The sequence below is a fragment of the Asterias rubens genome, chromosome 5 (genome assembly GCF_902459465.1).
Source record: "Asterias rubens chromosome 5, eAstRub1.3, whole genome shotgun sequence".
Classification (NCBI taxonomy): domain Eukaryota; kingdom Metazoa; phylum Echinodermata; class Asteroidea; order Forcipulatida; family Asteriidae; genus Asterias; species Asterias rubens.
The window spans coordinates 8,199,328-8,227,325 of NC_047066.1; the positions used below are offsets into that span (position 1 = coordinate 8,199,328).

The 27,998-nt window shown below is 37.2% G+C and overlaps 1 protein-coding gene across 4 annotated transcripts in view; it reads left to right on the forward strand.

Moving 5' to 3' along the window:
• LOC117290094 (calcium-transporting ATPase sarcoplasmic/endoplasmic reticulum type-like) overlaps positions 1-27,998 on the forward strand; it is a 79,094-nt gene that overhangs the window by 6,527 nt on the left and 44,569 nt on the right. For all 4 annotated transcript variants that reach the window (XM_033771347.1, XM_033771345.1, XM_033771346.1 and 1 more), the window contains exons 5-7: positions 1,342-1,449; positions 2,885-3,023; positions 22,236-22,316. In XM_033771347.1, the coding sequence (XP_033627238.1) occupies positions 1,342-1,449; positions 2,885-3,023; positions 22,236-22,316 (328 nt within the window). The remainder of the gene's footprint in view (positions 1-1,341; positions 1,450-2,884; positions 3,024-22,235; positions 22,317-27,998) is intronic.

Sequence of the window (27,998 nt, forward strand, 5' to 3'; positions counted from 1 at the left end):
TGTATATTTAGTGTGACGTTAGTGTCCATATCATGCAGGCACAGGCTAGCTTTTGACATCCCCTTGTTCCACTTCAATGGAAGATCAGTACAGTACAATAAAGCCATTTGCGAATAGATTGGAATCTAGTGTATGGTACAATGACTTCCTTACGTAGTCACAAGTTACCGCTTAAATTTGAATTCCCCAGAGATAGTTATGTCAAATGGTTCTGGGCAAGGTTTTGTATAGCAACCTCTAGGTGAACAAACCCTTGTACCATTGTGCCATTATACATTGAAAACTACATGTATTGAGTGTTTGCTGTATGCCCCAAATCATGTGACAGTAACTGTTTCTGTTGGCTGAGGCATTCAGAAGTAAGCGGTAAGTTTTGACTTAGACAAGTCATTATACCGGACATTATTCAAATCTAACTCGCAAATGGCAAGCCGTGTATTAGGGCATAGGGTGAACGTGATGGAATAAGGGAATTTATAAGGGAACCCAGGCCACGGCCAGCAGGGCATTTTTCTGGACTGTTTTCATTCGGCAAATGTCAAACCTGTTTTTTGCCCCCAAAACTTTCATGCACCCCTCTTTATCCTTTCCCCTCCTCAGTCTTAATAATCTGCCCTTTAGTTGACCTTCGACCCCACTTGGGTTGTTGATCGATGAACGGGGAAAAAAACATATTTATATCACCCAACAGGTTTAAAATAATTTCTTTAATCTGTCTTCAGTTCTTGTGATTCCCTTGATATTTATAAATGTCAACACAGTAAAGATGTCAAATTTTGACACTATTCCCTTGCAGCTTTTTCGTCTGCTTATGCGTCACAAAGCATTTAGTCACAAAGCATTAAGTATTTAATGACTAGTGCCAATTATACCCAGGATCAAAAAAATAGAATATTTCTTTTTTGTGCCCCATTAGAGTTAGACTTAATTCAGGCTTACTGAGTCTCAAGTCGTTAATCCACCTTCTAATAGTATCAAATACCCTGAGGAAACAAACAGCAATTTCTTGAGAATGTTCATGTTTGTTTTCTACCTAACATACTGTTAAGGAGAAACGAATTTTTGTGTTTCTGTTTGCAGAAAGGCAGTATTGTGTGTTGCATGTTTTGATTCTAAAAGAATACATTATGTACAAAGTTTCCTGAAATTTCTGGATCATTTGAAGATCATAAGCGCCTGATCGAAACGTTGAGTCGTTTAACCACAGGTTTTTTTCAGAACCAACACTTTTCAAAAAAGATATTCACATGGTTTTACCACAAACCTCTTTAATCATTTGAGTAAAATGTGTGTTCAAACTGTAGGCATTGATTGCTGTTTTGTTGTTGTTTTTTTTTGCAGATATTAGCCATATTTGAAGAGGATGAGGATGAGAAAGTTACAGCGTTTGTAGAACCCTTTGTCATTCTTCTGATTCTGATAGCGAATGCAATAATTGGAGTATGGCAAGTGAGTAACTTCCACAACTTTTCAGTGACAATTAAGTGTAACAATTTTTTGAATTTGAAGAAGCTTTTACTTTTTTGCTTGACTGATCTTTGAGTTCTAAAGCTCAATGTTTGAAAACAGTGAAAACATTGTGATTTTTACCACTTTTTTCCCTGCGACTCCAATGACTGATTGAGCTTACACTTTCACAGGTCCGTTATTTTATTTAAACACAATCTGCTTTAAATCTAACATAGCTCTATGGAAGTACTTTAAAAGGCTGCACTTTTTTGACAAAAGCTTTACATGCTGTAGAATACATATGTTGAGCCTTTACAGTTTATTCCATCTTGTTATGAATTTGAATGAGATAACGTTAATATAATGGGGATAAATGGTCTTTAATTGCAAGGAATACAAAATAATTAATAACTTTTTTACATAATGTCGAAACCAATCCTCGTCATTTGATTTGGAATGTAGGTCACACAGCTTTTCGCTCCTGAAGCACAGAAATGGGTTTCTAAGCAGAGACAAGTTGGCATCCAAAATGTTGTGTCATTCACCCTCTTTTGACTGGTGCCCCGTCGTTATTTTTCCAAGAAGCATTTTTTTGCTTAAAATCAAACAGGCTTAAACATTTGAGAGCATGATGTGTTTTGTACACTTAGTAGTGTCATGTTCGTTATCTTCAAATGCTCAGATCTGTCAGTTTGAGTCAAACTTCCTTGTACATTTTCCAGATAATATTGATTTATCCAGGGGTTATTTTTCTAAAGTTCCTCGCTCTAGTCACGCTGACGTCATTGTCGTGATTTGATAAACTTGATATTGACGGATATATTTGAAAAGGCTTTTAAAATAGAGCCTGTCAACTTAAACTCACATGAACAATTCTTTGTTGCATTTAAAAAACTGTGTTATTGGGGGTCTATTTGTAGTTTCACATTTGTGCAGAATGTGCATAATATTGTGCCAAGTCGGTTTTAGTTCATGTGAAGGATTTGAATGAATTTATAACAAGCAAAAATCATCCGAGTTAAGTTAATGGTGAAAAGCAATCTTCAATTTTGTTGTTGCTATTGTTGCTTGCACTGCCTCGTTAAAATGAAACAGAAAAAGAAGTTGGTTTATGAACACCTGTGAACTTGAATTTCCCGAAGAAACTGTTGACCACATGATCAGGAATATTATTTGAGTGTTGATGGTACGGTATGTTTTAAATATTAATTTATACAACAGAGTGGGTTGACGAACACCAACATTCAATTGGAGCGAACTGTTGTGGATGCAAAAACAAACCACCGGGGAAACAAAAAACACCTGTATTCTTTTAAAAAAAATAGTACTCTTAAAAAAAGAATTGTCGCATTCCTGGGGTGTTAAAATCCAATGTTGATTTTTCGTTCTGATTTCCTCCCTGCCTTTTAAAAAAATAACAAAAACCCCGAAATAGGAGCGGAATGCAGAGAGTGCCATAGAAGCCTTGAAGGAATACGAGCCAGAGATTGCCAAGGTGATTCGGCAAGACAAATCAGGCGTACAGAGAATACGAGCTCGCAATCTGGTTCCCGGCGACATCGTAGAAGTCTCAGGTATGTATTGATGTGTGTATGTGCCCCCTTCCCTTTTCCGCCCGAGGGAACCCGATTTTGAAATTGAGCTGCCTACTTGATTGCCTGGGTGTTAAATGACCATTGGTTTGGTTGGGCTTTGATGTCTGGACAGGAAGGCACAACTCACATGCATATTCATTTTGTCGCAAACAATTTCTGTTATTCATATCCAAGGTGTAATGATGTAAATGTGAACAGGAATAGACAGACCAAAGGGTAAAGTCCATCATCTGAAGGCATGTGAATTACAGGATTTGTTCTTGATTTCAGGATTTTCATCTTCCTATTGTCCTTTTCCCCCCTGTCATTCGAGAAAAGGTTTGCCAACTGAACCATAAGATGTAACCTTTAATTTTTCCCCCCATGGCATTTGACAACAAGGTTGCCAACTGAACCAAAAGATGTGAACTCCACATATTAAATTACGTCATCTGCGTTGTTTATTTACGCTGGTTTCAATTACAGGGATGAGAAGTTTTCGATTTTGTTTTCTGAATTCAGATTTTTTTTCAGTCTACCTGGTAAATAAGAAATGCTGTATCGTTTTCTCATAGAATTAAAGAAGTCGGACCCTTTGATCTACTTCCCTAGTGCTGAGGATATTGTTCCCAAAAGCTCCTTGGAATCCATAATTCCAGGGGTTATCAAAAGGTCAAAATGGATATACAGTCGACTCCCGCTATAACGAGGTCCGCCGGACTGGCCCATTTTCCTCGTATTATCAGAATCTCGTCTTAAACGCAGCGCGCTAAATATAGATGCATACGTCATCATTGTGCATGCACACAACACGTGTACATGTACTTGCATATACATGTACATGACATAATGGCCGCACGTGTGTACACACAGATGCATGGCAGAGCTGCAATTGACTATACTACTGTGTGCATAGAGTATAGTACATTATGTGCGATTAGGGCCACTGATTTTCTGCGATCGCGGAAAACGGACGGAATTCGCGGAATCCGCCCTTTGAAACGGAAAACGGGATTTCAGAAAATTTGATTTTTTTAAAAATTTTTCTTGACGCCAAAACTATTGAAATTGCATTCTTTATTAAGATTCTTTTTTGTTAAACTAAAAAGGCATCAGAAATCAGACCATTAAAAAGTACGAGATCGTAATCGTGGATCATTCTGTTCTACTTCACATCATCCTCAATGTTTACACACATGATGTACACACGTTGTTAACATGGTTAAGCGAAGGGCATTATTCGCGGCACGTTTTAAACATTTTTTGTTCACCCAAATTGCTTTTTCTCCCTCTCTTTTACAAACAATAATACACAAACTAGCTTACCTATGATCTATAAGAACACATACAATGTTTTTTCATCTCGGAAAGGTCTAAAATAAAACCTTACTGTCAACATTCTGTCGCCAAAGCGAAAACAAAATGGCTGACATTTTGTTCATAGACTTGTTCCCAAGTCTTTGATCATGCTGAAACAGCGCCCTCTTGTGGATACACTCCTGTCATTAGCCTACAATGTGGCTGATGCAGAGAATCAACTGCAGTTTTAGACTTGGAATCAAGTCTATCACATCATGTGCATTGATACTGCAGTCACAGTGCAACCTTTTTACCATGACTACATGTTTTTGTTTCATCGACTTCAGTATACAAAATAATCCACAATTATAAAAAAAGTATTTTTTTGAAATTTGTCAGTTCAAATGAACATTTTACGAAGTCAACATTAATAGTGCAACTTATCTCAAATTGATTTTTATAAGTGTGTCCCTGGGTATTAAACAACCTTTTATCTAATTAAAAAAAACATGATACGGAGTTTTTTGTGCCTGAAACGGAATTCATGTTTTTGCCAAACGGAATTTGCACTTTTCTGAAACGGAAAATCAGTGGCCCTATGCGATGTACTGCACAAACAAGCACAACGCGGGGATTATAAAACTGTTTTAACTAAGTTGGTTTAGTTTTAAATTAAATTTTAAAATTAATTTACATTTTACAAGATTGATAAAAAGTGTAAGATTTTAACTTGCGTTCATGTTTTGGGAAATTTCTCTTACAAAACTTTGGTCGCCGGCAGTTTATTGCCAATGCAATAAATAGAGTCTTGGTTTTCATTGGTAACCACTTGTTTAACGCTGGATGGTTCATTGCTGCTGCGAGACACCAGGGGAAATCTTACTGCTGCAATGCATACTGCACACGCTGTGAAAATTTTCAGTCAATAAAATAAAAGCTGGATTTTCTTTGGTAACCACTAGTGTAATAATAGAAGGTTCATTGCTAACGCGAGATACCAGGGAAGATGTTCTGTGCATGTGTGTGCATGTGCAATACACTCGTCGCAGCAACAAAAAATAGAATCTTGATTTTCATTGGTAAACACTGTATCATGTTAGATAGTTCATTGCCAATGTGGGATACCAGGTAAAATCTTGCTTTTGCATTCAATAATATTGATCACGCAACTAGTTTTGATTGTAAGTTGCGGGTGTTTTTTTTCTTGCAAAAAATAGTTAATGGCCTGACGTTTAGACCCTAGCAGAGTCTTTCTCGAAGGCTAAATGACAACACAACAAACATGAACAGGTAACTAAGTGAAACATAAGCAGTGAAGTGGAAATACATGAATGGGGTTAGAAAGCATACATAAAAAAGCAGGGGGTAAACAATGAATAGGGGGACAAAAAAGGGGGGGGGGTGAAGGGAAGGGGCTGGCTTGACCACAAGCAAGAATATGGAAACACAAAGGACAACATCGAGGGTGGTGAGGTTGGGTAAAAAGTAATTTATATTAGTGAATGAGGCTCAGGCTAAAAGGCTATGGGGAAAAAAGGAGACGGCAAAACAAAAGGTTTATTAGTCGTTTCCTTCTTGGATGTTCAGACCATGGGGTTGAATGGTCTGGAGGCGTCTAATCCAGAGTTTCTCCCTACTCAAACGCACAGTCTCTCTGTGGTTGCCTAGTGCCTCTATGCCCTGTAAGATCATGTCAGAAATGGAGTGATTAGGAAGATTGAAGTGATGACCTACAGGTGTATCTAGCTTTTGGGTCTTGACTGTAGATCTGTGGCCGTAGAAACGCCTCTTGAGTGTAGTTCTTGTTTCACCTATATATTGAACACCACAGACTCTGCAAGATATATGATAAATGAGATTAGTGGTGGTGCAGGTGACATGACCCCTTGTCTTATGGGTGGTACCGCCGGTGTTACTGGTGAAGGAGTCCGATTCCCTGATGTGTTGTTTTTTTTCTTCTGAAAATTTATAACGCGCTTATAAACTCAGTGGATCAGTATCTTTTCTTAAGATTTCTCCAATGTTTGAACCATGCAAACCTCCTAATCCCACCATTGTCCGGAGTTTGGAATTAACAACCTTGCTGGCTGACTCGTGACTCCTGATTTTGGATTAGTGTTGCTAGCGGTAGCGTCCACTTAAGACCTCTATTGTATGTCTTAAAAGCCACAAATATCAACTTTACCAGCTGTACAGGTATTTCCTTTGTTGGTTTTTGAATTGTTCTCGTTATAAGGGTTTTAAACAATGTTTTGCTCGTAATGGGTCTCCCAAATTACCTCGTTATAACCGTGTTCTCGCTACTACCGTGCTCGTATAATCAGTATTTTAATGCATTGAAACACGCATGGGGCCGTTCGGGACCGGCAAAAAACCTCGTATCAACCGGAACCTCGTAACATGCGAGCTCGTAATAACGGGAGTCGACTGTATAAATTTCAAGTACCTCCCATGATCCCAGTTTCAGCTTTTTTCGTCAACCTCCCCCTTCCATGTCTTTAATTACAATATCGTAAAAGGATACTTATCATTTAAAGCATTCACTATAAACAAAATTTATTGAATTAAACTGAAATTGATTTTTTGTTTTGAGAATGCTGAAATTAGTTATTGCTCATTAATTTTAAAGACTTATCTAATAGTACAGAAATGCTAAAATAGTAAAGTTCACCTACTGTAAATTTGTTTAATAACTTATTAGCATGACATCGTTCTACAATACATATCAGTTTTCATTTGCATGGATTAAATGGATGACAACTTACGTCAGATGCCATGTATATTTAGAATCCCGTTTTTTTCCGAGAAGCGAGGCATCTGTGTAAACGGCTCAATTTTCATATACGCACAGCTGTACATTAATGTTTCTCTCTTAAATTTATGGCGACCAGGAGAAAAATCAATAGTTCTCTTCGTATGCTTTGTGTTTGGATTTTGTGCTCTGTAAACGTCACTTTTGATAGCATAAGTTTCGACATTGAAAACAATGTTGTTTTATCCAGTCTGTATAAATGTGCATCATCCATTGTACCAGGATACAAATATTTCCTTGTGAAAAGGAACAAAACAAGTTCTTGTACTATGGATGGCTTTCTCTTACCTCCTGCATCTTAGCCTAGAGAAAAACAAAGTCTTTATTCAAATATAATTCCTGTACTTTTTCAGAGGACTATAAGGTAGTGCTTGTTGTTTGTACAGGTTGGTGTCTCCCGTGTACAAATCATGAATTTTTAATGACATAACACATGTACTTGGGCACATGTACATATTTGCAATAATATCATATGAATTACAAAGTAGCACAGGGCGGTTGTGATTTCACCAAACTCTTCCAAACTTGGACCCGAGTTAAGTTCTGTAACTCGCATCTCGAGATTAATCTTGAGGATTAATTCTAGCTTTTTCGTAAAATCTACTGCTGGTCTTGGCCTTTGTGCCCCTCCAAAAATTTCCCATAGACTTTAAAATTTTCCAATGGTGGTGCCCACTGCAAAATGAAAACCGCCCTGCCTTCTCAAAGTTGAAATTCCGTATGCACAATACATGGATTACTTGGACACCATGTCTGATGCCGCGCTGAAATGTCCTGAAGAGCATTAAGGTGAGAATAGCATTTCACTTTCTTAATGAACAAATCAAGTCTTGTAATACATATCTTTGCTTCAGGGGTGATGGAGGCAGGTGTCGTTATTTATACGTAGGCTCCATCCTAACGAGAACACCTGCCCTTTGAAGCAGGCATTAAAGGCTATTCCTGTCGTTTCTTCATCGGCAGGAAGGAATCGTGCTGAATGGCATTCGTTTGAGTCAGTAAGCTTTGCAGACGCCCCCTTTGTTCCTTGTGTTGATTTAATTATTTATTTATTATTTTATAAAAGTATTATTGACGTTCAGAAGGCTTTGAATTATGCTCGGACCAAAACAATTTAATTATTGTATACATATTGATACGCAAGACAAACAGCGGCCATGTTTTTAAAGACTTGTTATTGTGGTTGGTGTATGATTCAGTTTTGGATGTGTACACTTTGTTGTGTACACACTGTGTATACCTATACACCAGGTAGTCTACATGTGTGAGTGTAACCTGGATTAGTTCTCTGGGTTTTCCTCCCACATCTATAACTAAAACTTCCTTTTTGTCTTCTCTCCATGGGAGGTTCTTGGCTTGCACAGTAATTAAGTTTACTTTTGTGCGGGTCATTTGCTTCACAACCATAATTAATTAATAAATGAAATTAAATGAAAGGTAAGGTGACGGAGCTGGGCCCCAATGCAGATGCTGGTTTTAACTTCAATTTCAAATTTCTGTGCGATGCATCGGTAGGTTCAAAGCGTTGTGATTAAACACACAAATTCAAAATGGCGGAAAGAGCATGAAACAATGCATGCCATGTAGCAGGTTTTGTTAGCCAACCGTACATGCTGTAAGTGTGTATACTGTAGAGCCATGATTTGATTGAGGAAGGCCTTGGATATTCAATCTGAACTTGCTCGTCAGCGCAAACTAATGTATGCACTTAACAGCAGAATACAGTAGACCCTACCCATTTGGGATGTAGATGTATACTGACGGAAAAATGTTTTTTATTTGTTTTTATTTATTTATTATTTTTTTTTTTTTTTGGGGGGGGGGGGGCTGGTCTTTATAAGTCACAATGTGTGCATTTGCACTGCCAGCCCCCCCCTCAAACCCTCATTCTTATCTTCCCTGTGCCTAAAAGAAGCCATGGTAACCCATCAGTGCTGTAGCAAAGATGCAAAGTAATCGATTGCAATGCATCATTGTGAAGCAGGATGGGGGCTGACCTTGTGGCACTGTGGGCTTGGCCTTGACGAGCCTGCTCTAATCCTGCAAGGAGAATTACCCTATGTGACAGCCAACCCTGGGCTGCCAAGAAGATTTACCCTGACCTGACAACGTTTTTACAGAGCAAAAATTATTTTTCCGATCACTGCAATGTTAATGCAAGGTGACTGGTGTTTTTTTTATATGTGATTCAAATCTTAAAAACATGTTGACGAATAAGTATTTCTATGGAGCAACAATTTAACGTCCTGTCCATTTGAATTGATAATTAAAGCGTGACCTATATTCCCCATTGTAAGTTTTTAATTCGATATTTCATCATTCAGTGAAAGCAAATCACCTACCAATGAATAGAAGACCTTGAATGACTCGGTTAAATAGAGCTCAAAATTATTTACAAGAATGGATTCCACCTAAAGGGGAACTTAATGAGTGAATTGTGCGTAAAAATATTAGAATTCAGAATAAATCCATTTCTATACATGTCTTTACAATGACTCTTAAAAGCAAACTTATTTACTGTACTAGCAAAGACCTCATTGGAGAGAGGAAGTTTTAGTTTTAGATGTGGGTGGAAAACATTGCAAAAAATTTTCCATGGAAAACTCACAGTGCCCATCATTAAAGAACTTAACAACTGTACTAGCCAAGAACCCAATGGAGAGAAGACACTGAGGAAGGAAGTTTCAGTTTAAGATGTGGGAGGAAAGTCCAGAAAATTACCAGGGAAACCCTCAATGCCCATCCCTGGTCAGCAAAACCAGACAAGTCTGGCGATCCTGTGTTTTTCAATTTGATTAACAATACCTCACTGTGGAATATCTTAAATTAATGTTCAAATGTTAAGTCTGAAAATTTCCTTCAGATCTGTTGAGTATTGGAGCCTACTAACCCATAAGACAAATGAGATCAATCTTCGCAAAATGTTTTTCCCACCACATTCAGGCCCTCACATTAAAATTGTGTAGTCGCCAAGAGACATTAACTTTGAAATTGTTTTTCTAGTTCTTGAAGATTGTTAGGTTTTTGAGAAAACACTGGTGGACAACATGTACCGTACATGTATGTTAGTTGATGACAACAATAGAAATGAATATTCAAACGCAATCCTGTTAAGACAAAAACCAAAACGCCTTGCTGCCCTTGCCCTTTTAAACATGAAGCATAAATAAGCCTGCTTGTATACACGCCATGGACCATTCTACTTCCTTGTCCAATGTTGGATTCCTGACAAAGGTTTGCACCAGCAACGCTTGACTCTATACCAACCAGTTTACACTTAAGAAAATTAAAAAGACCATAAATTTGTTAATAACCCCAATTTTACCATCTGTTTATCAAAATGTTGTCAGATTAAATACAGACATCCCCAAGACCCAGTGTAAATAAATATCCAAGAGTTTGGACAAATTGTAAGCACTTTGTAGACATAATGTGCAACGCATACATGTAGCCTTATGGGGAGGGAACTCAAAAAAAGAGCCGAGTGAAGACCTGTCTGGAATGATCGGAATGGGCATCTGAAATATGAGAGACATGCCGGCTTGCTTCCACGGGGCTCTCGCTGCCTGTGACTCCCTCCCTAGCATCGTCTTCTTCAAGGGGTTAACAGCAAGGGTTTGGGTTGAGACGATACCCGCAATGATAAGGGATATGCTGAGAAATTACGGATGATCTTGAGACGATTAAAAGAGAATTGATGCAGTGTGCTGGTGTGGGAATGAAACGGACTGATAAATGTCAATAATTAAAAAGCATCTTAATTAAGATGCTCTTAACCTATCGCATTATTAGGCACTCTGCATGCACTTGTACATCTTGACAACAATGTTAAGGCACTGATCAATGTACTTCATTCATTCATTCACTTTTATTTATTAAAATACACCAAAACCTGGCAGCACAAAGCTGAGAACAATTGAAATACCAGATATTAAAATTCAAGTGTTACACAGTGCATGTCATCCCTGTAGAGATGCACACTGTACCATCCCTGTGGATGTTATTTCTGCATCCTAAAGAGCAGGGATCACAATAGACTGGTCCGCTGTCCTTACTAGCAAATATTTGATATTATGTAGGACAGGTATTGATTTATCATGTATACACATGTACATCAGATTTAACAGTGAATCTCATGAAGGTTGTATTAGAAATGATGCAAGTTCAAAGGTGATTATTTGATGGGCAGAATTCTGGCATATTCACAAGCCTCAAAGTGTGTCGTCAGATGTTCAGGCTAGGATCACCACATCATTGCCCAGGTCCCTCTAATCATTTAGAGTAACCCACTCCATGTGATACCATGGGCAGGTGCATACACCTGTACACGACGAACATTCTTGCATTAGTAATGAGAGGGTATGTCTTGCTGGGAAATATTTCATTAGAAAGGTCCCCATCCGAAGGAGATACAGATTAAACATTATCTGTGTGTGTATGCAGTGGTGTTTTGGGTTATGTAAACATACTTACCTAGGGCCCAATTTCAGAAAGCTGCTTAGCACTAAAGTAGCCAAGCACAATTGAATTATATGCTTACCAGAATACAATTTCACATGTAGCATCTGTGACTTGTATCCTGCTATTTTTTTTTGCTTAGCAGATAAATGTCAAGCAATATTCTACAAACTTTCATCTGTTCAATGGTACTAAGTGTTCCAGTACACAATGCCATGAAATCACTCTGAACATTAATTGCATTTACATCAGGCACTATGTTTTTTAAATATTTCTTCTTTATTTAATTGCTATGGAATATTTTGAGTTGAACCCCCCCCCCCCACCTGCTTCGTGGAAGTATAAAATGCTAGCGATAAAGTAAATTGATTGTGAACTTGATCAATATCTGGACATCTAATTGTGCATCTGCCGTAAAGAAAATTATTTACAGACCACCGCATCTTAACAAACCACAAGATTTATCTTTTACCCTGCACTTGGGAGAGAGTTTAAAAAAAAAAAGGAAGGAAGAAAACTACTTAGTTTGAAGAGGCTACACGCACCTTTCAACCTAACCCCAAATTATTCAGTCTTAACATGAGTGCATACACATGAACACATGTACAGTGTATTTTCTTTGAAAATTGGTTAGCTGTTTTCTGTCTTTCTTTCTTAGAAATTTTGTAGGTTGAATTTTGTTTACGGAAAAGCAGTAAAAATGTCAATAGAAATAACATGAAACAGAACTAGCTTTGTGTTTCTTAATGGGATACTACAAAACATGTACGTTAGCATACTTTATGGAAACTTTACTGTGACCTCTTTATGTGAATGGAAGCAGGTCAAACCTTGCAGCTGTTTGCAGCCGCTATTGACATTTTGGTACAAGACGCTTTTGGTCTCTAAAGGGTTTAAAGCAAATTGACTGATAATGGTTTACTAATCGTTTCTAGGTAGATTGATTCGAGGTTTATTTTGTACATTTTACTTTAAAATCAACAGAAGTATTGGGCATTAAAAGTGAACTTTCTTGCTACATGTTCAACTGTTATTGTAGTACATTTTTCCCCCGGAAGTTTTCATTCATTTTTTTTTAGTAGAAAGATGCATCAGATGTTTTCAAATTTGGTGAATACTAGAAAGGTGACATTCTAGTATTGGCCTTTACTTTACTTTGAAATACCTCCATGAAGCAGGTTCTTTCTCAGATCAGAAGGAAAAAGGAACTGGTTTGTCATTGGAGTATTGTGTAAGGAAAAAGGAACTGGCTTAGCATTGGAATAATAATGTGCAGCCGTAGTGTGTAACGAAAAAGGAACTGGTTTGGCATTGGAAAAAGTGACCTGCAGGGGTAGTGGGTACGTATCTCATTGAATCAACACAAATCCAATCCATTAAAATAATCTTAGTCCATTATAACCATGGCAGTGAGGTCAAGGTTTTGTTGTAATTTTTTCGTTATTAGATGGGGGGGGGGGAGAAAAAAAATTAATAAAGATTTTGAACAATAAATCCCTGATTAGACCCAGCTTGGTTCAATGCCTGTAGATTGCATTGATCAGTTAATGGAGGAGAATTAACCATGTATTGTGGACTCTGGGTGTAGATCAAGGCTTAATGATGGCACGTGTATTGCACATGCCATTACAGTGTGTACAAAACAACATGTAATTCTGATCACTGTAGTGCTTTCTTGGTACACGAAACTTCTAATACAGTACAGTATACATCGTTTCAATATTGAACATTGTACATTACAGTGGCAGGCAAGATACTACACTGGCCAGTTGGACAAATGTTATATTTCTTACAATAAATTCTACAAGTATTCAAGAGTTATGAAAATAATTTTTTTTGAGATGTGCCCCCCCCCTCTCCTCATCCAATCTTGTGGTGCATACATGTATCTTTATGAAGTGCAAGATTTTATGTTTTCCTACATTTATTGTTTTATACTTAATCGTGCCTGCAAGAAAGCCAGGCTCTGTTGCTTTGAAACATGTGATGTCAAAGCAGTGTTAAGAATAAATTGAGCCCAGATCTGGAATTTCTAGAATGCCACTGAGACATCTACATTGCCCAGGTCTTGGTGCCTTTTCATCTTGAATGCCACTGAGACATCTACATTGCCCAGGTCTTGGTGCCTTTTCATCTTGAATGCCACTGAGACATCTACATTGCCCAGGTCTTGGTGCCTTTTCATCTTGAATGCCACTGAGACATCTACATTGCCCAGGTCTTGGTGCCTTTTCATCTTGAATGCCACTGAGACATCTACATTGCCCAGGTCTTGGTGCCTTTTCATCTTGAATGCCACTGAGACATCTACATTGCCCAGGTCTTGGTGCCTTTTCATCTTGAATGCCACTGAGACATCTACATTGCCCAGGTCTTGGTGCCTTTTCATCTTGAATGCCACTGAGACATCTACATTGCCCAGGTCTTGGTGCCTTTTCATCTTGAATGCCACTGAGACATCTACATTGCCCAGGTCTTGGTGGCTTTTCAAGAGTGTCCCACAGACGTCAATTTTTTTCCATTGGAAGTTCATTGCAAAAAGAAAAATGGTCTTGCCCTCCCAAATGCCAAAGATGAAATTGCACTCTTGGAACAGTTCATTTATGTTATCAATTGTTTTTCAATGTGAGATTTCACCGCAATCATAGCACAGTACAGTGTAAATCAGCAAATAGATTGTACGAATCGCCATGTGTAAATGCAAACTAAGTGCGCGGCCATTATGATGACATTTGCTCAATGGAACAAGTACTGGCTGTGTCAACATACGTGTACCATAAAAGCCGGCCACATAAAATTGATGGAACATGACATTCTTGCAAAACATGTTCCTTGCTCTATGATGCAACAAAGCTTAGGAAAATATTATGTAGATATTGCAACAACACATAAGCGAAATTCGGTCACGCATGCTTTCTGAATAATTGAACGAACTAAATTAATTACTATTTTATTGCAACAGTTGCAAGTGGACACAATGTATATTTTGTCTGTTGGATTCTTAGCGCATGCTAAACAAATAAAAGGAGGCGATTGGTAAATGGCATGTTTGTCTACTTGTGCATCTGTCTTTAGGTAGATAAATTTACAGTTTGAATAACTGTTAATTCCTGAGATTCTTAAGAACTCCTTACTTCTTAGTAGTGTTCAACCGAGACCCTCAGAAACATTTGGCATTGCTAATGATTAGATTGGTTTTTTTTTGTATGAATAGTTTCCATTAGACTTTACATGCAAGTTAAACAACTAGGTCATCCGCATTTTGTTGGGGAGGTATTGCATTCTGCTCTACCAGCCAAGCTCCTAGTGGATGATACCCATGCCTAAATCCTTATGGACTGTAAAAGGCTAACCGTTCAGCCACTGGAGTAAGTAGTATGCCAGTGTTCTTTTGCAAAATTAAAGTGACCTTGCCCTTTTTAAGGACAAAATTCCAAGCCTGCAAGATTCATATAATTTGCAGTATACAACATCTTGCCTAAGTATACGTGTCGCTTTTTGAGTTGCCAAGAAAGATTGTTACACTGATGGACTGGAATAAAAATGGTAGGGGGATCTTAAGCTATACATTTTAGCATAAAGTTGATTGCAATGGTCCAACAATGGTCTGTTTTGTATGAGCTCAACCAGGCTTATATTAAGAAAGAAACCAGAGAGTTAGTAATACCCTCTTTATTTATCTTGTCCCTACCACTGGGTTTAGTAATCAGAGATCAGGATATAAAGCCAGTTGCCATGACCACATTGACGTCATTGGGGAAATGGTTTATTGTACTCATTCATTGTCTGCTAAATGGTTTGGTTGTTGGATATATAGAAGTTTCCATTTGCTGGTTCTGTATGGTGGAGTTTTTTTATTTTACCAGGTGTTTGTTGATACTGCAAGCCCAGGGTTGCCTAGTGTTTGCTGATGGTGTTGCTAAATATACCACAATGAATTTAGTATCGTTATTTTTTTGCCTACGTAGGATCATGCGTTGGTCTACGTCTGTGTTCAGATCGTTAACCCTGCTGGCAATGTGCCATTTTTAACCATACCAGAGGCGTGTGATTGTCAGGATTTTTTTTCCCCTGATCTCCCCGCGCCTTCAGATTTTCATGATAGGGGCAAATTTGGCACCTCAAAGATGAAAAGGCCGACCACACCTTCAGATCTTTTTGATGGCGTAGAGAGTCTGTAAAATCTCTCAAATGTGACATCCTTCTGTGCATTCAGGGAGCTTCTTTCCCACACAAAGAGGAAATTGTAATCTACTTTTCTGGGTTTAAAAAAAAATATTTTCAGACAATTTAATCCCTGATACAACACTCATGCTCTCTACTCTTTGTAGAGCTCAGCTTGGTTTATACATTAACCATGTGAAGTAGTGCATCTGTCAGCCACTCAACATGTTCAATGATGTTGAATTTACATTCTTGGTTGTGGTCAATGAATGATAACCAAATTAGGTGTATCCTTGACTCCCCCTAGAGTTTAAACAGTAGGCCTATATTTTAAAATGCAGTGGCTATATTTACAGTGATGGTAGTCATTTCCCATATTCCAATGAACTGAACACTACATGTAGTAGATAACCACAAAAAAACACCACAGAGACATAATTGAAGCTAGTGCCTAAAAATGTACTCCAGGCACGGTATCCTTTTGGTAAAAGTCAAAAACCAGAATACTCACTTGGTATATCCCATTATATGCATAAAGTATCAAACCTGTGAACATGTTCACTTGGTCATAGAAGTTACAAGAAAAAGAAATAAGAAAAAAATCACCCCTGTTGCACAGAATTCTGTGCTTAAAATGGTTTAATTTCCTGGAGCCTTTCTGGGGTTCAAATTTTTGGATGACAAATAACCTCTTTCTCTGAAATTACATTATTTCAGACGGGGTATTCTCCGACAATAATTTATAATTCCAAAAGGTCTCCAGTGCTCTTTACCAAGTAATTTGTTCTGGTCATTACCTTTATGGAACAATTACCAAAAGGTAAACCTTGTCTTTAAAAAAAAGGGTGTGACTTCTGGTGTAATAATAGACGTACTTCACACACTGTATTGAACTAGTGCTGCTTGTTTCTATTATCGTGACCTCATTATAAATTCTGCCAACACGGTACGCATACAATGTACAAATGATATGCAGAAGGTAGGTCCCAGAAATAAATTTTAGTTTCCGTGCCATTCAGCGTATAATAATACCTGGACTGAATCTACAAGGTCAGTTCTCAACAAGCCCCGTTGTTAATAATCGTTGTATACTGTCATTCCACCTGTTGCCATGGAAATCAGATGCTCTTGTATTGATGCCATCAGAGAGCCCACTGAATGTAGAGCAGTGGGTGAGATTTGTGGCAGTGTCCACGCATGCATGAACTGTTTACTAAACGTGTACATGTGGATGAATGGTCCCAGAATCTAGCCTCTTATTGTATATTTGCTATAGGATTTTACTCTTTGATGTTTGAATGTATTCTTATATAATATTGTAGCTAAAGCGCAATTCAGCCTTTTGGTTGCAAAGTTTGATTTTCAATAAACCAATAATATAAAAGAACTGAGGAGTGGGAAACTGTTATGTTGACATTGTTGTTGTGTTTTGTACTGATGTCACATTGTGTTATCGAGGGGGGGGGGGGGCGGGGGCAGCAGCCGCTTATAGCCCACCACAATATTTTGGTGACATAATGTAGGTCTTTGGCACAATGCTATATCAGGAATTTTGCAAATTTATACTCATTTCATATAATAATCAAAAGCTCACTAAATGAAAGGCTGATGCAAAAAATATATAACAAAATCAAACAAAAATCAGCAAATGAATCAACAAGTTAATTAATTCTTCTCGTTTTGCCAAAAAAATTGTTTGGAGCACACTCTTGATAAAATAAACCCCATTCACCAGGAGCGCCAAAAATACAGTATGCAAAAGAAATTGTATGAAATCATGCAAATTACACAAATGACCCTGTAGCCCTGAGCAGATGACATCAAGATTTTAATAGCCTGACGATTTGACCCTAGCAGAGTCTTCTGAATTGCTTAATGACCAGCATTGTCACTGTTGGTGAACATGCACTAATATACATCATTATCTTATGTTAAAGCATTTGACTGAGTGTCTGACAGTTTTTGTACAAATAATTATATAGAATACAATCTAGTGTTAATACTATTTTATTGCTGTGGAACCAAACCTGCTTTCCTTCGTTCATCATTTCCTCCTTTTTTTGTAAGGATAATTTTATATCAGATAACTAATATTTGTTTGCCATTATTTATTGCTATTAAATTACTTTTATTATTACTTACATTAGGTCTGGGTAGTTTTCAATGAAAACACACCTGTCTCTTTGCCAGTTTTTTATTCAAAATGTACATGAACACATATATTTTAAATTTAAATTAGCAAATGTTAGTATTTTGCCTTCACTGACGTAAGTGGATTACACTGATCAGCGTACACACTGTCCTTGTGGCATCCATCGCAGGGAAAATGCCTCTGTGCATCATAACAATCCCCTTAATTAACGCTTCTTTGTTGGATCACACGGGGACTATGAAAGCCAGTTCCGGAAGAAATTAATCAAGGGGGTTCATCAAGATTTCTTTCCCCCTACTGTGGCATCATCAGAAAAGCCTTCCTCTTGCTATGTTATCAAGACTCGTATTGAGAGATGCCTCGCAGGAAATTACTGATTGACATTGTGGAACCCTGTGTGGTTTTTAAAAAAAAAACTGTGCAAAATGCAGTGCTTAACAAAATTGTCTTTGCGGAGGACAAATCAGTGGGGTTTCTCGCGTAATAATACAAATAATAAAAACAACTAGTTTTTATACAGCACTTTATCTATAGGGGTCTCAAAGTTTTTTATCATGAATTATTTCCAGTTTTTTTAAAGGCAGTGGACACTATTGGTAATTACTAAATATTATTATTAGCATAAAACCTGATATGGTTGCCTTCTTGGAGTGTCGGGCCTGTGCTTGTCAAATTCCTGACTACTACCACTGTCCACTTGAAGACGTGCAAGTACTCCAAAATGCATCCAATGTACATTTTGTACACATCTATAATTTTCTTTCGTGGATTTATGTAATAATCCTTTAATTGAAAACTGCCAATTAAAAAATGCTGAATGCCCCTGCGGTCAGTGCCTGATGATAAATTAGCGGTAGGTCTGTTTGAAGAAGGTCAGTAAGCCATGCACGCAGTTTAGAGTAAAATTGCGTTTGCAGCAAGATTCTCCATAGGCCAATTGCTGTAAAGATGCTGAGCACACGAATCTTTCTGAACCTAAACAACCCAGCAATTAGAAAAGTTAATAGGGTTATTGAACTTTCATGGTGTTTGTTGTGAACTTTTATTTGCCTGGATCCTTTGTTACTGAGCAGATGGCTGTGAATGATTTGATAGTTGGGTAAACCTTCTGCAAATGTCAATCTAATTATTGTGGATTTTATTCATCATTAATAGAAATCTGGGCTCGAATGTGTTTGTAGGGACTCCATGCAAGAGCCAGCCAACTGTAAATGTTTTAACAGTTGGGTAAACATTATGCAGATTGTGGAGTCATTCATCACTTTGAAGATGATCTCCCCTTTGACAGCCTTAAGGCAATATTAAGTACTCAAATTGGCGGTTGGTGGTGGATCAATGTGGATTTGTATGAAATACCATTGTAAAATTTGTTAATTGAGAAATGCATTATGAAACAATTTTGAGTTGCGCTAAGACAACCGTCAGTAAATTTTATTTGTTACTAAACATTTGGGAAAAGTACCTTTTAAAGGTTCTTTCTAATGCACTTAAAGTAGCATTAGGTTTAATATGGACGGAAATGCGCAAATTACAACAATAAAAACTTAGGGGGTCCGGTGTCGGAACATAGGGGTGTCTGAACATCGGAGTGTCAGAACATAGGGGTGTCTGAACATCGGAGTGTCAGAACATAGGAGTGTCTGAAAATACAGTTGGTGAAACAAAGATGTCTCGGAACATGTTGATAAATATGTCTGTCGAATCAGTTTTTAGCAGTGACTGTCGTCACCCTGTTGATAAATTACAACAATGGGGTGTCTGAACATAGGGGTGTCTGAACATACGAGTGTCTGAACATACCAGTGTCTGAACATAGGAGTGTCTGAACATACGAGTGTCTGAACATAGGAGTGTCTGAACATACGAGTGTCTGAACATACAGGTGTCGAAACAAAGATGTTTCGGAACATGTTGATAAATATGTCTGTCGATTCAGTTTTTAGCAGTGACTGTCATCCCCCTGTTGATATACACACGAGTGTATTTGGTAAAACCTAATAACATTTCTAACCTTCTCTGATCATGCATTGGAAGGTTAGTTCACATAGCAGATTTTGAGAGTACATTGTTCTGGTTTTATGGCGTTGGTAGCTTCTTGTTTAAAGTAGGTCATACAAATAACGCTGTGAAAAAACCCACTCAAGCTCGGGTTATCTAGAAGTCATTGAGTACTGAATAACCTGATGTGTGTTCACACACTAGGTCCTTACAGTTCCCATAGCAAAGGCCTACGTTTAGTGAAAGGTCGTCCATATGAGTAGGAATTGAAACTTACCATGGTGGAAGCTTTAAACTACGAGTGGTTTTTGGTAATGCCTTGTGACTATCTCTTTTTAAGAAGTGTTGGTTTTGAAAAGAACCAGTGGTTAACGACTTAACCTTTTGATCAGTATGCTCTGATCGTCTTCAGCATTCTCCTGAATACATCTATATATGCAAGTTAGCTCAGATTTACACCTGGTATGATGGTCAACATCCCTTTAAATACCTTGTCCTGAAATGCTGTTTTTCTTTTTACAAAATTAGTAATTTTGATCTTGCAAATCAGAAATTACAAATTTAAAAGATTAACAAATTTGTTCCAAATTCTATTACTGGATGAAATGCCTTTTTTTGCTTCTTGCTGTGCTCGATTCCACTGCCCCGCCCCCATTATTTTGCCCAAATTTGAGAGGCAGTTGTTCCTCTGAGTCATCCACATATTGATAAAAACCGAAGATGCCAAACTATTATGAAGAGTAAGGCTCCAAAATCAACCCTCAAATACGTAGGCAAGAAACCCCAGTTCTGATTAATATAAACGCCTTTCTTTTGAAATGTCATAGGTTGGCAATATAATTAACCCACAGACCTACTTGAACAGTACTGTGTCGCACACCCGGTTTGTGTGTTCTAACTGCCCTTTCATTTATGCCTTTATTTTTAGTTTTGACACAGCCGCTTTTGTGCGAGGACCTTTGAAATATGAAATGGCAAGTTGTGTACCCGCAAATTGTCAAAGATATATAAAGAAAGTTAATTGAAACCATACACAAAATGCCTCAAAAAAATGCTGTGATTGGGTATTTTAAAGAAATAGAAGTTTTGATAGTGTAGGTTTATGAAAGTTTTTTTTTCTTCTTCATGCTACAATTACTAAATGTTAATTAACCAAGAAAAAAAACCATGAATTTTGTTGTTAAGTAAAGTTTAGAAACTCTGCATGGTGGAAATAGGATATGGAAGACGTTCAGAGCATACTGATAGAAACGTCGAGTTGAAACCACTGGTTCTTTTCAGAACCACCCCAACTCATTTACAGATAGTCATTACATGGTGTTACCGCAAACCTTGCCATATAATTTTGTTTTGCTATAGGACCTAGAATTCAAAATTTCTTTTGTATTCAACTGGTCACAAGAATTTTGCCAGTGAGCAATTGTTCCAGGCCATTTTTGTTGTTTTATGGATACATTTAAAAAAAAGAATATTTTTAATGCAGTAAAGAGTAATAAATAAACAAGCAACCTTTTTTTTATAAAATTTTCCATTTTGTTTTTTATTAGTTTGTTTTACTGGTAATTTTTGTATGTTTAAAGCCCAGATACCGCATAGAAATGTGAACATTCTCAAACTGCCCATTCCCTATGCCCTCACCTCCTCAGAAAAAAAACCCACAATTTAATAATGAATAACGATGATAACAAAATATATTATAGGTAAACTCAAATGTTTACTCTGGGTGAAGGTTGAATGAGAATCCAGAAGGAGAGGATATTTTGATGAAACTGAAAGTGATTGATGTGTTGTGTTTACAGGCAGTCAGGTATTGTCATTGAAGATTAATTGGCTGCCATGGCAACTGTAAGACCTGACAAGCAACAAATTTATAATTTGTTCTTGATTTATTCTAACTGTCATTGTTATTCGGGGCTCAAAATTAACACTGGACCACCGGCTCGAGGTCTGCGTCTTTAGAAGGTCAAGTAAACTCACAATAGGACAAGCCTGGTGGTCTTGAGTTTGTTTATTAGATAAAAATACTTCATCTAATTTCTTGTGAATTATTTATTGACTTTGAATGTGATAAAAACAAAAATCAATTCTTTTTCAATGTAACTTACCCATAAGCAGAAGTTAGATAGATATTATCTGAAAACTCATTTTGATTCTGAGCTTGTTGAAATAAATTCTAGTTTAAGTAAAAATTTGGAGCTATATGTACAAGCCCTGCGGTGTTTGGAATTTTTTCTTCCATTTCGAGCCCTGGTTATTATTGTAAAGTTGTGAGCAAACGATTCTGTCGAAGATGTTCTGATTGTGTGTTTTTTGGGGGTTTTTTTTGCAGTTGGTGACAAAGTACCAGCGGATGTCCGTATAACCACCATCAAGTCAACCACACTACGTGTAGATCAGGCTCTCCTCACAGGTATGTACCTCAAATAGATATTTTTGATACCTAGAGCTGCTTAGCAGAAAATATTTCTTTAAAATGTTCTGCTCAGCAAAAATTAGCAGGATACCATTCATGGGTGTATCTGTAGCACAAAGAGATGATTTTGATTCATAGAAATGCTTATGTAGAACATATTGCATGACCACGTTCTGCTTCTAGCAAAAATGAGCAGGTTACCAGTCACGGATGGTACATGTGACCCTTTTGGCGGGTAACGTTTGCTTGCTAAGCATTATTGTGCCCATCTCCTTTTTGCACTAAAAGCAGCTCTATGAAATCAGTCCCCATGGCCTCTGATCCATTTACATACCTGGAATTTCATCTTTGGCTCGTCAAGGTCATCTGCAAATGGCATTTTAAAAGGCACTTTCCATTTAGAAAGCCTGAGAATGTATAAGGAAATAGTGTTAAATAACAGGCAACAAAGATCAGAGCCACCGCCCTCGTCGGAAAATATTTCAATGAGAACATTTTTTTGCGGAAATTGGAAGAGTACCAGTCATGATCATTGTGCACTGCATTCTGTTTTGGTTGGTGGACCAAGTTTTTTTTTCTGATGAATATATTTCTGCAGTTGTTGAATTTTTAATGCGTTTTTGCTGAAGAGATACTCAATGAAAACTGTAAATTATATGACAATATCTTCTGCATATAATTTGCATTTGATCTTCTGTCAATGCAGGGGTTTTAACCATTACTTTTCCATTGAAATTCATTCAAAATTACTTTAAAATTTTTAACCAATTGAATCATTCGTGAAGATGTCTATATTGATAAAAAATATCTTTGTAAAATTATTTTTTTTCCTTAAGTGCTGCTTTATCATTACACTAGGCATGCTATTGAAAGCCTTTTGATGACCCTCCCCAGACAAACAAAAAATCAATTATCTACTTACATGATGCACATCACATTCTCAAGCATGAATACAAAGAAAGGCTGCATCATAGATGGAGTCTTTGTGAGCGGGATTTAAAAATTAAAACACTCTCATGATCAGCGTTCTCCCTCGTGGTACAACTAGCCAAATAGCAAAATGAAAACACATGAGGACCTTGGTCCAATAGACCGATCCACTAAGCTCCGCCCCATTGCGTATTGACCAATCACAATGCAACGAAGGTTCAACAAATAAGGTCTAACATGGCTGCGTGTATCTTGGTGCGCGCGGCAGAGTTGTGCAGAAAGGCATTGTAGAGCCCCACGTGTTCTTGCTCACACGTGCGTTGTGGGCGGAGCTGAATGCCCTTTTCTGATGAGCACTATAACAAATAATACAACCAAATTTAATTAAAATAAAATAAAATAAAATAAAATAAAACAAAACAAAATACACACAATATAACAAAGGCAACAATTTTAAGGTAAACATAGATTGTTTTTGTGTTAATGTAATGGTGACTTATAGTCAAAATTTAAAAGAAAGATGCAATAAAAGTATGTGTGTACTTGATGAGAAAACAGCAACAAATATTGTGGTTGAAAAATTATCAAAAAAATAGGCCTATTTACTTCAACGGCTGCAGTGCTTCTCACCAAATAAGTTTCTACGGTCATTAATTTACCAATCTATGACCCAACTTTTAAATAAAAATACTACATTATTTAAAGTAACATTACAGAATTGGTAAGAAAAAAAAACTTGTATAAGATCACAGATTTACATAAAACTTACATGGTCTAATGATGATGTTGGTAGTAGAAAACATCCCTTGAAATACTTCTGTCTGAAATGCTGTATTTGATGAGTTGCTAGCAACTGTTTTGTTAGCGAAAACCAATGTTCCTTTAAAATCAAAACATTTCCAAGAAATTTGACATTTTCTCTGTAAATGTTTAAACCTCTTATTCTTTAAAATTCAATTACAATCTACATGATTTAAATTCACCCATCACCATCTCATCCTTCATTGAGAGTTAAAAAACATTTTTGACTCGAGATAATTCAATTATAATTGCAGGCGGTCTGTTTTGATGCCTCAGGAACTACCTGTAATAAATCCACTTTACACAAGTGTTTCATGGTGAAGAAAACAAAATTGAAATCACGTTTAATAAGTGAGCCGCTCTTACCGAGTCCTTTTACAATGCGCGGAAGGTTCTTTTCCTCTCCGTCAAAGAGAATTCTGTTCAGGCTCGTTGAAGGGAACAGTAATTTGAAGTAGTATGTGCCGGACATGATTTTCTCATTTGGCTTTGAAAAAAAAAAAGATAAAGTGAAAAACCAACACCCCAGGCTGAGCAGCAGACTTTCGCCAGTCAACCTCCCATATTGCTGTTAGGCTTCCTGCTCTGCCATTATTTTGCGGAGACACACGCCAATTCATGGATGAAACTTGTCTTGGCCGGCGGACATCTCTATGATTTTTTGATTTGTTTGCCTTTTTTGTTTTTCTTTTCCCACAAACACTACATGATTGGTAGCATTTATCAGTTTGCCCACTTGCAAACTAAATTTGTCAAAGAAACACAATTTAAATGAAGCTATTGTCTGTTCCAAGTTATCCTTTTTTAACATTGGTGGACACTATTTTATTTATTTATTTATTTATTTCCTCAAAATCTCAAAAAATGAAGAAGACAAAAAGATAAAAGTACATCAAATATACCATTAAAGGTACATAATAGGACTGCACTGTTTGGTGTGGGTGTACTCAGGCAGATTTATCAAAACTCAAATAGTGACATACGTAGTTATCATGTCCCCCACATCTCCAAAAAACTAAGTCTGCGGCTCTTCAGAACTCTGTCTGTTTGTGGATCCTGCTAGAGTATTCAAATTCACAAGAGATATCCTTACTATAGCAACAGAGACTAGTAGTCCAATTAGGAATTGTTGACTCGGAGCTTCCTGATCAATTTAACATTGATACCAAAGTTTCCCACCCACGGAGGTCTAATGGATTACATGGCGGACTGTAGCTGTAGCTCAGATGTCAGGTTCGTCGACCAGAGTGTCTAAAGTTTCTCATGAGCCTTTAGTGCTATTCACACGACATCAATTTAACTTGGGTCCCTTGCTTAAAGGCAGTGGACACTATTGGTAATTACTCAAAATAATTATTAGCATAAAACCTTCAATGGTAACGAGTAATGGGGAGAGGTTGGTAGTATAACACATTGTGAGACACGGCTCCCTTTGATTTTGTGACCTCAAAATAAGATTTTGCAGTCTTGAAATCAAGCATCTAAAAGCACACATTTTTGTGTGGTAAAGGTGTTTTTTTTTCTTCCAAAGTTATCTCGCAACTTCGACAACCATTGAGCTCAAATTTCCACAGGTTTGTTATTTTATGCATATGTTGAGATACACCAAGTGAGAAAACTGGTCTTTGACAATTACCAATAGTGTCCAGTGTCTTCAACTTTAACATGGTTCTAAAATGTAGCAATGTTTGACAAGATTTTGCAAAAGAACTTGGACAGTAGAAACAATTGTTGTCCTTTCACGCGAGGAACATTATTTACAATTTTACAACCACGCTACAATTTAGCAAGGGACCTTTGCTAAAGTGCTCTCGTGTGACAGGGGCTTTTGGTTTCTCATGAGCCTTTGATACCACACCTTCTTTTTTCCCTTGACTTCTGAGAGATATCCAGTACCCAGTTCGTTGACCAGAATGTCTTGGGTTTCTTCGTCTGCTGAGCCTTTGATACCCCCATTTTTTTTCTTGAATTCAGCGAGATGTCCAGTCCCAGCAGAGAGGTTAAAATAAAAAAAAACCTTTTTATCTGAGACGCTTATTCACAGGCACTCTTGGGATTAGCATACTTGTATTGATCTTGCACCCATGGACTGACAGAGTGAGATTTAACAAGGTTGACATTTTAATGGAAGGGAAAGCGTTAAATACTTGTCAGTTCCTCTCCCCTATCTCTGTTGGCCTTCACATCCATGCACTTTGGTGCATAGGCCAATTTTGGAAACCTTGGCTACGGCTTCAACTTAGGGGCTATGTTTGGCTTAGGCACTGACTCAAGCTTAGGCACTATCTGCGGCTTATGCACCATCTGCAGCTTAGGCACTGTCTGAGTCAGATTTTGTTTAAACAAAATCTACTTTCTAAATTTAAGTTATTGGTTTTTACAATCTCTGAAAATTTAAAGGTAATTCAATGTTAATTCAATAATTCACACGTTAATTTACACCCGCCAACCTTTTTTTCCTATGATAAGGAAACAGTCGTGTTGGTAGGATTACATATAAACATGGCGATAATAGATTTGTGACGAACCCCAAATAATAGTCACAAACGTTTAATTTTTTTTGCCAGCTGAATATTCACCACCACTTCCTGAGTTTGAAATAATTGTACATTTTTCACCTAGAACGGTGATCTATATGTCATTTTAAAGTTCTCTTTGGCTCTTTACACTGTATCTATTTCAGTGGATGCAGTCTTAAATGTTTGTCACATACATGTACATGTGGCTACTGGGTAGGCTTGTTAAACAAAAAAAATTAAAAAAAGGTAACTGTCTTTGAATACTGATCAAAAGTGGTTAAAAACTAGCATATCCGAATTTGATAACTTTTATTCCAATCGCTTCTCAGAGATGTGACATTTCATTAAGAAGTAATGAAACCTTATTTTTGAACGAAGTGCTGATTTACTCTCTTGAAGGTCTCATTAGCGTGGATTAAAAAGTAATGTCTCAAGGTCTAACGTCTTATAACCAAATGAGCTAGCACTAAATGTTGCCTCATAAAATCACAGGCCTGTACATGCTTTGTTTTCGAAAAGGGCAAGGGCACCAAGGCATTTTCTTTTGGTAAAGTACTCTTTGAGGAAATTGTAAATTTCTAATGTAGAGCATTTTGAGGGCAACAAGGCAATGACCAGGGGGCATGGGGACAATTATGCTGAGTAGAAGGATTTTAGGGCACCAGCCACAGCAATGCGAATTACATGTTACTTTGACTGGTGACCCGCCAAATGTTTGAAGATATTATGCACATGAATAGTCCACAACTACACAGAATTTCTTATCCTGTGATTACATGTATTTGTGCAAAGTTCTTATACATTCCCAATGCCTAATCTACGCACGAATTCAAACAAATTTAACGGTCACGTACAAGCTTTGATAATGATTTTTTTCTTCTCCGTTATTTCATTACGATCTTTTTTTGAACAGCACAAATTGTCTGGCAGCGGTGTGCATCAATCTAATAAGAAACACTCAGGGCAAGGCAATGTTTTATTCCTGCACTTCTCCGGGTACTCTCCGGCAACGGTTTTTATATAAGATAAATTAATCTTTCCCTTTGGTTGAATGGTCTCGGAGATATTCGCCAGTCTATGAAATTGCTGCACACCTTTGTACCTAAATGTTAATGTGGTTATCATTATGACTTATTATTATGACTATTTTTTTTTGTATAGAGACATGTTTTCACGTGAACATATGCCTGAGAGACATTAGCATATCACTAAAATTCATACTTGTTTTAAATTTTCATCAACTGTTAGGTTGTCGTATTGTTAACTGGATGCATAGATTTAAGGTTGATATGCAAACCCTAAAATAAAATAAAAATGAAATAGTAAAACAGTCCGACCACAATAATCATCAATCTGCACAGAAAAAAAGAAGTGCCATTCAATTAATTGAAACTTATGCATGATCAAAAGTTTTCCCAAAGTTTGCAAA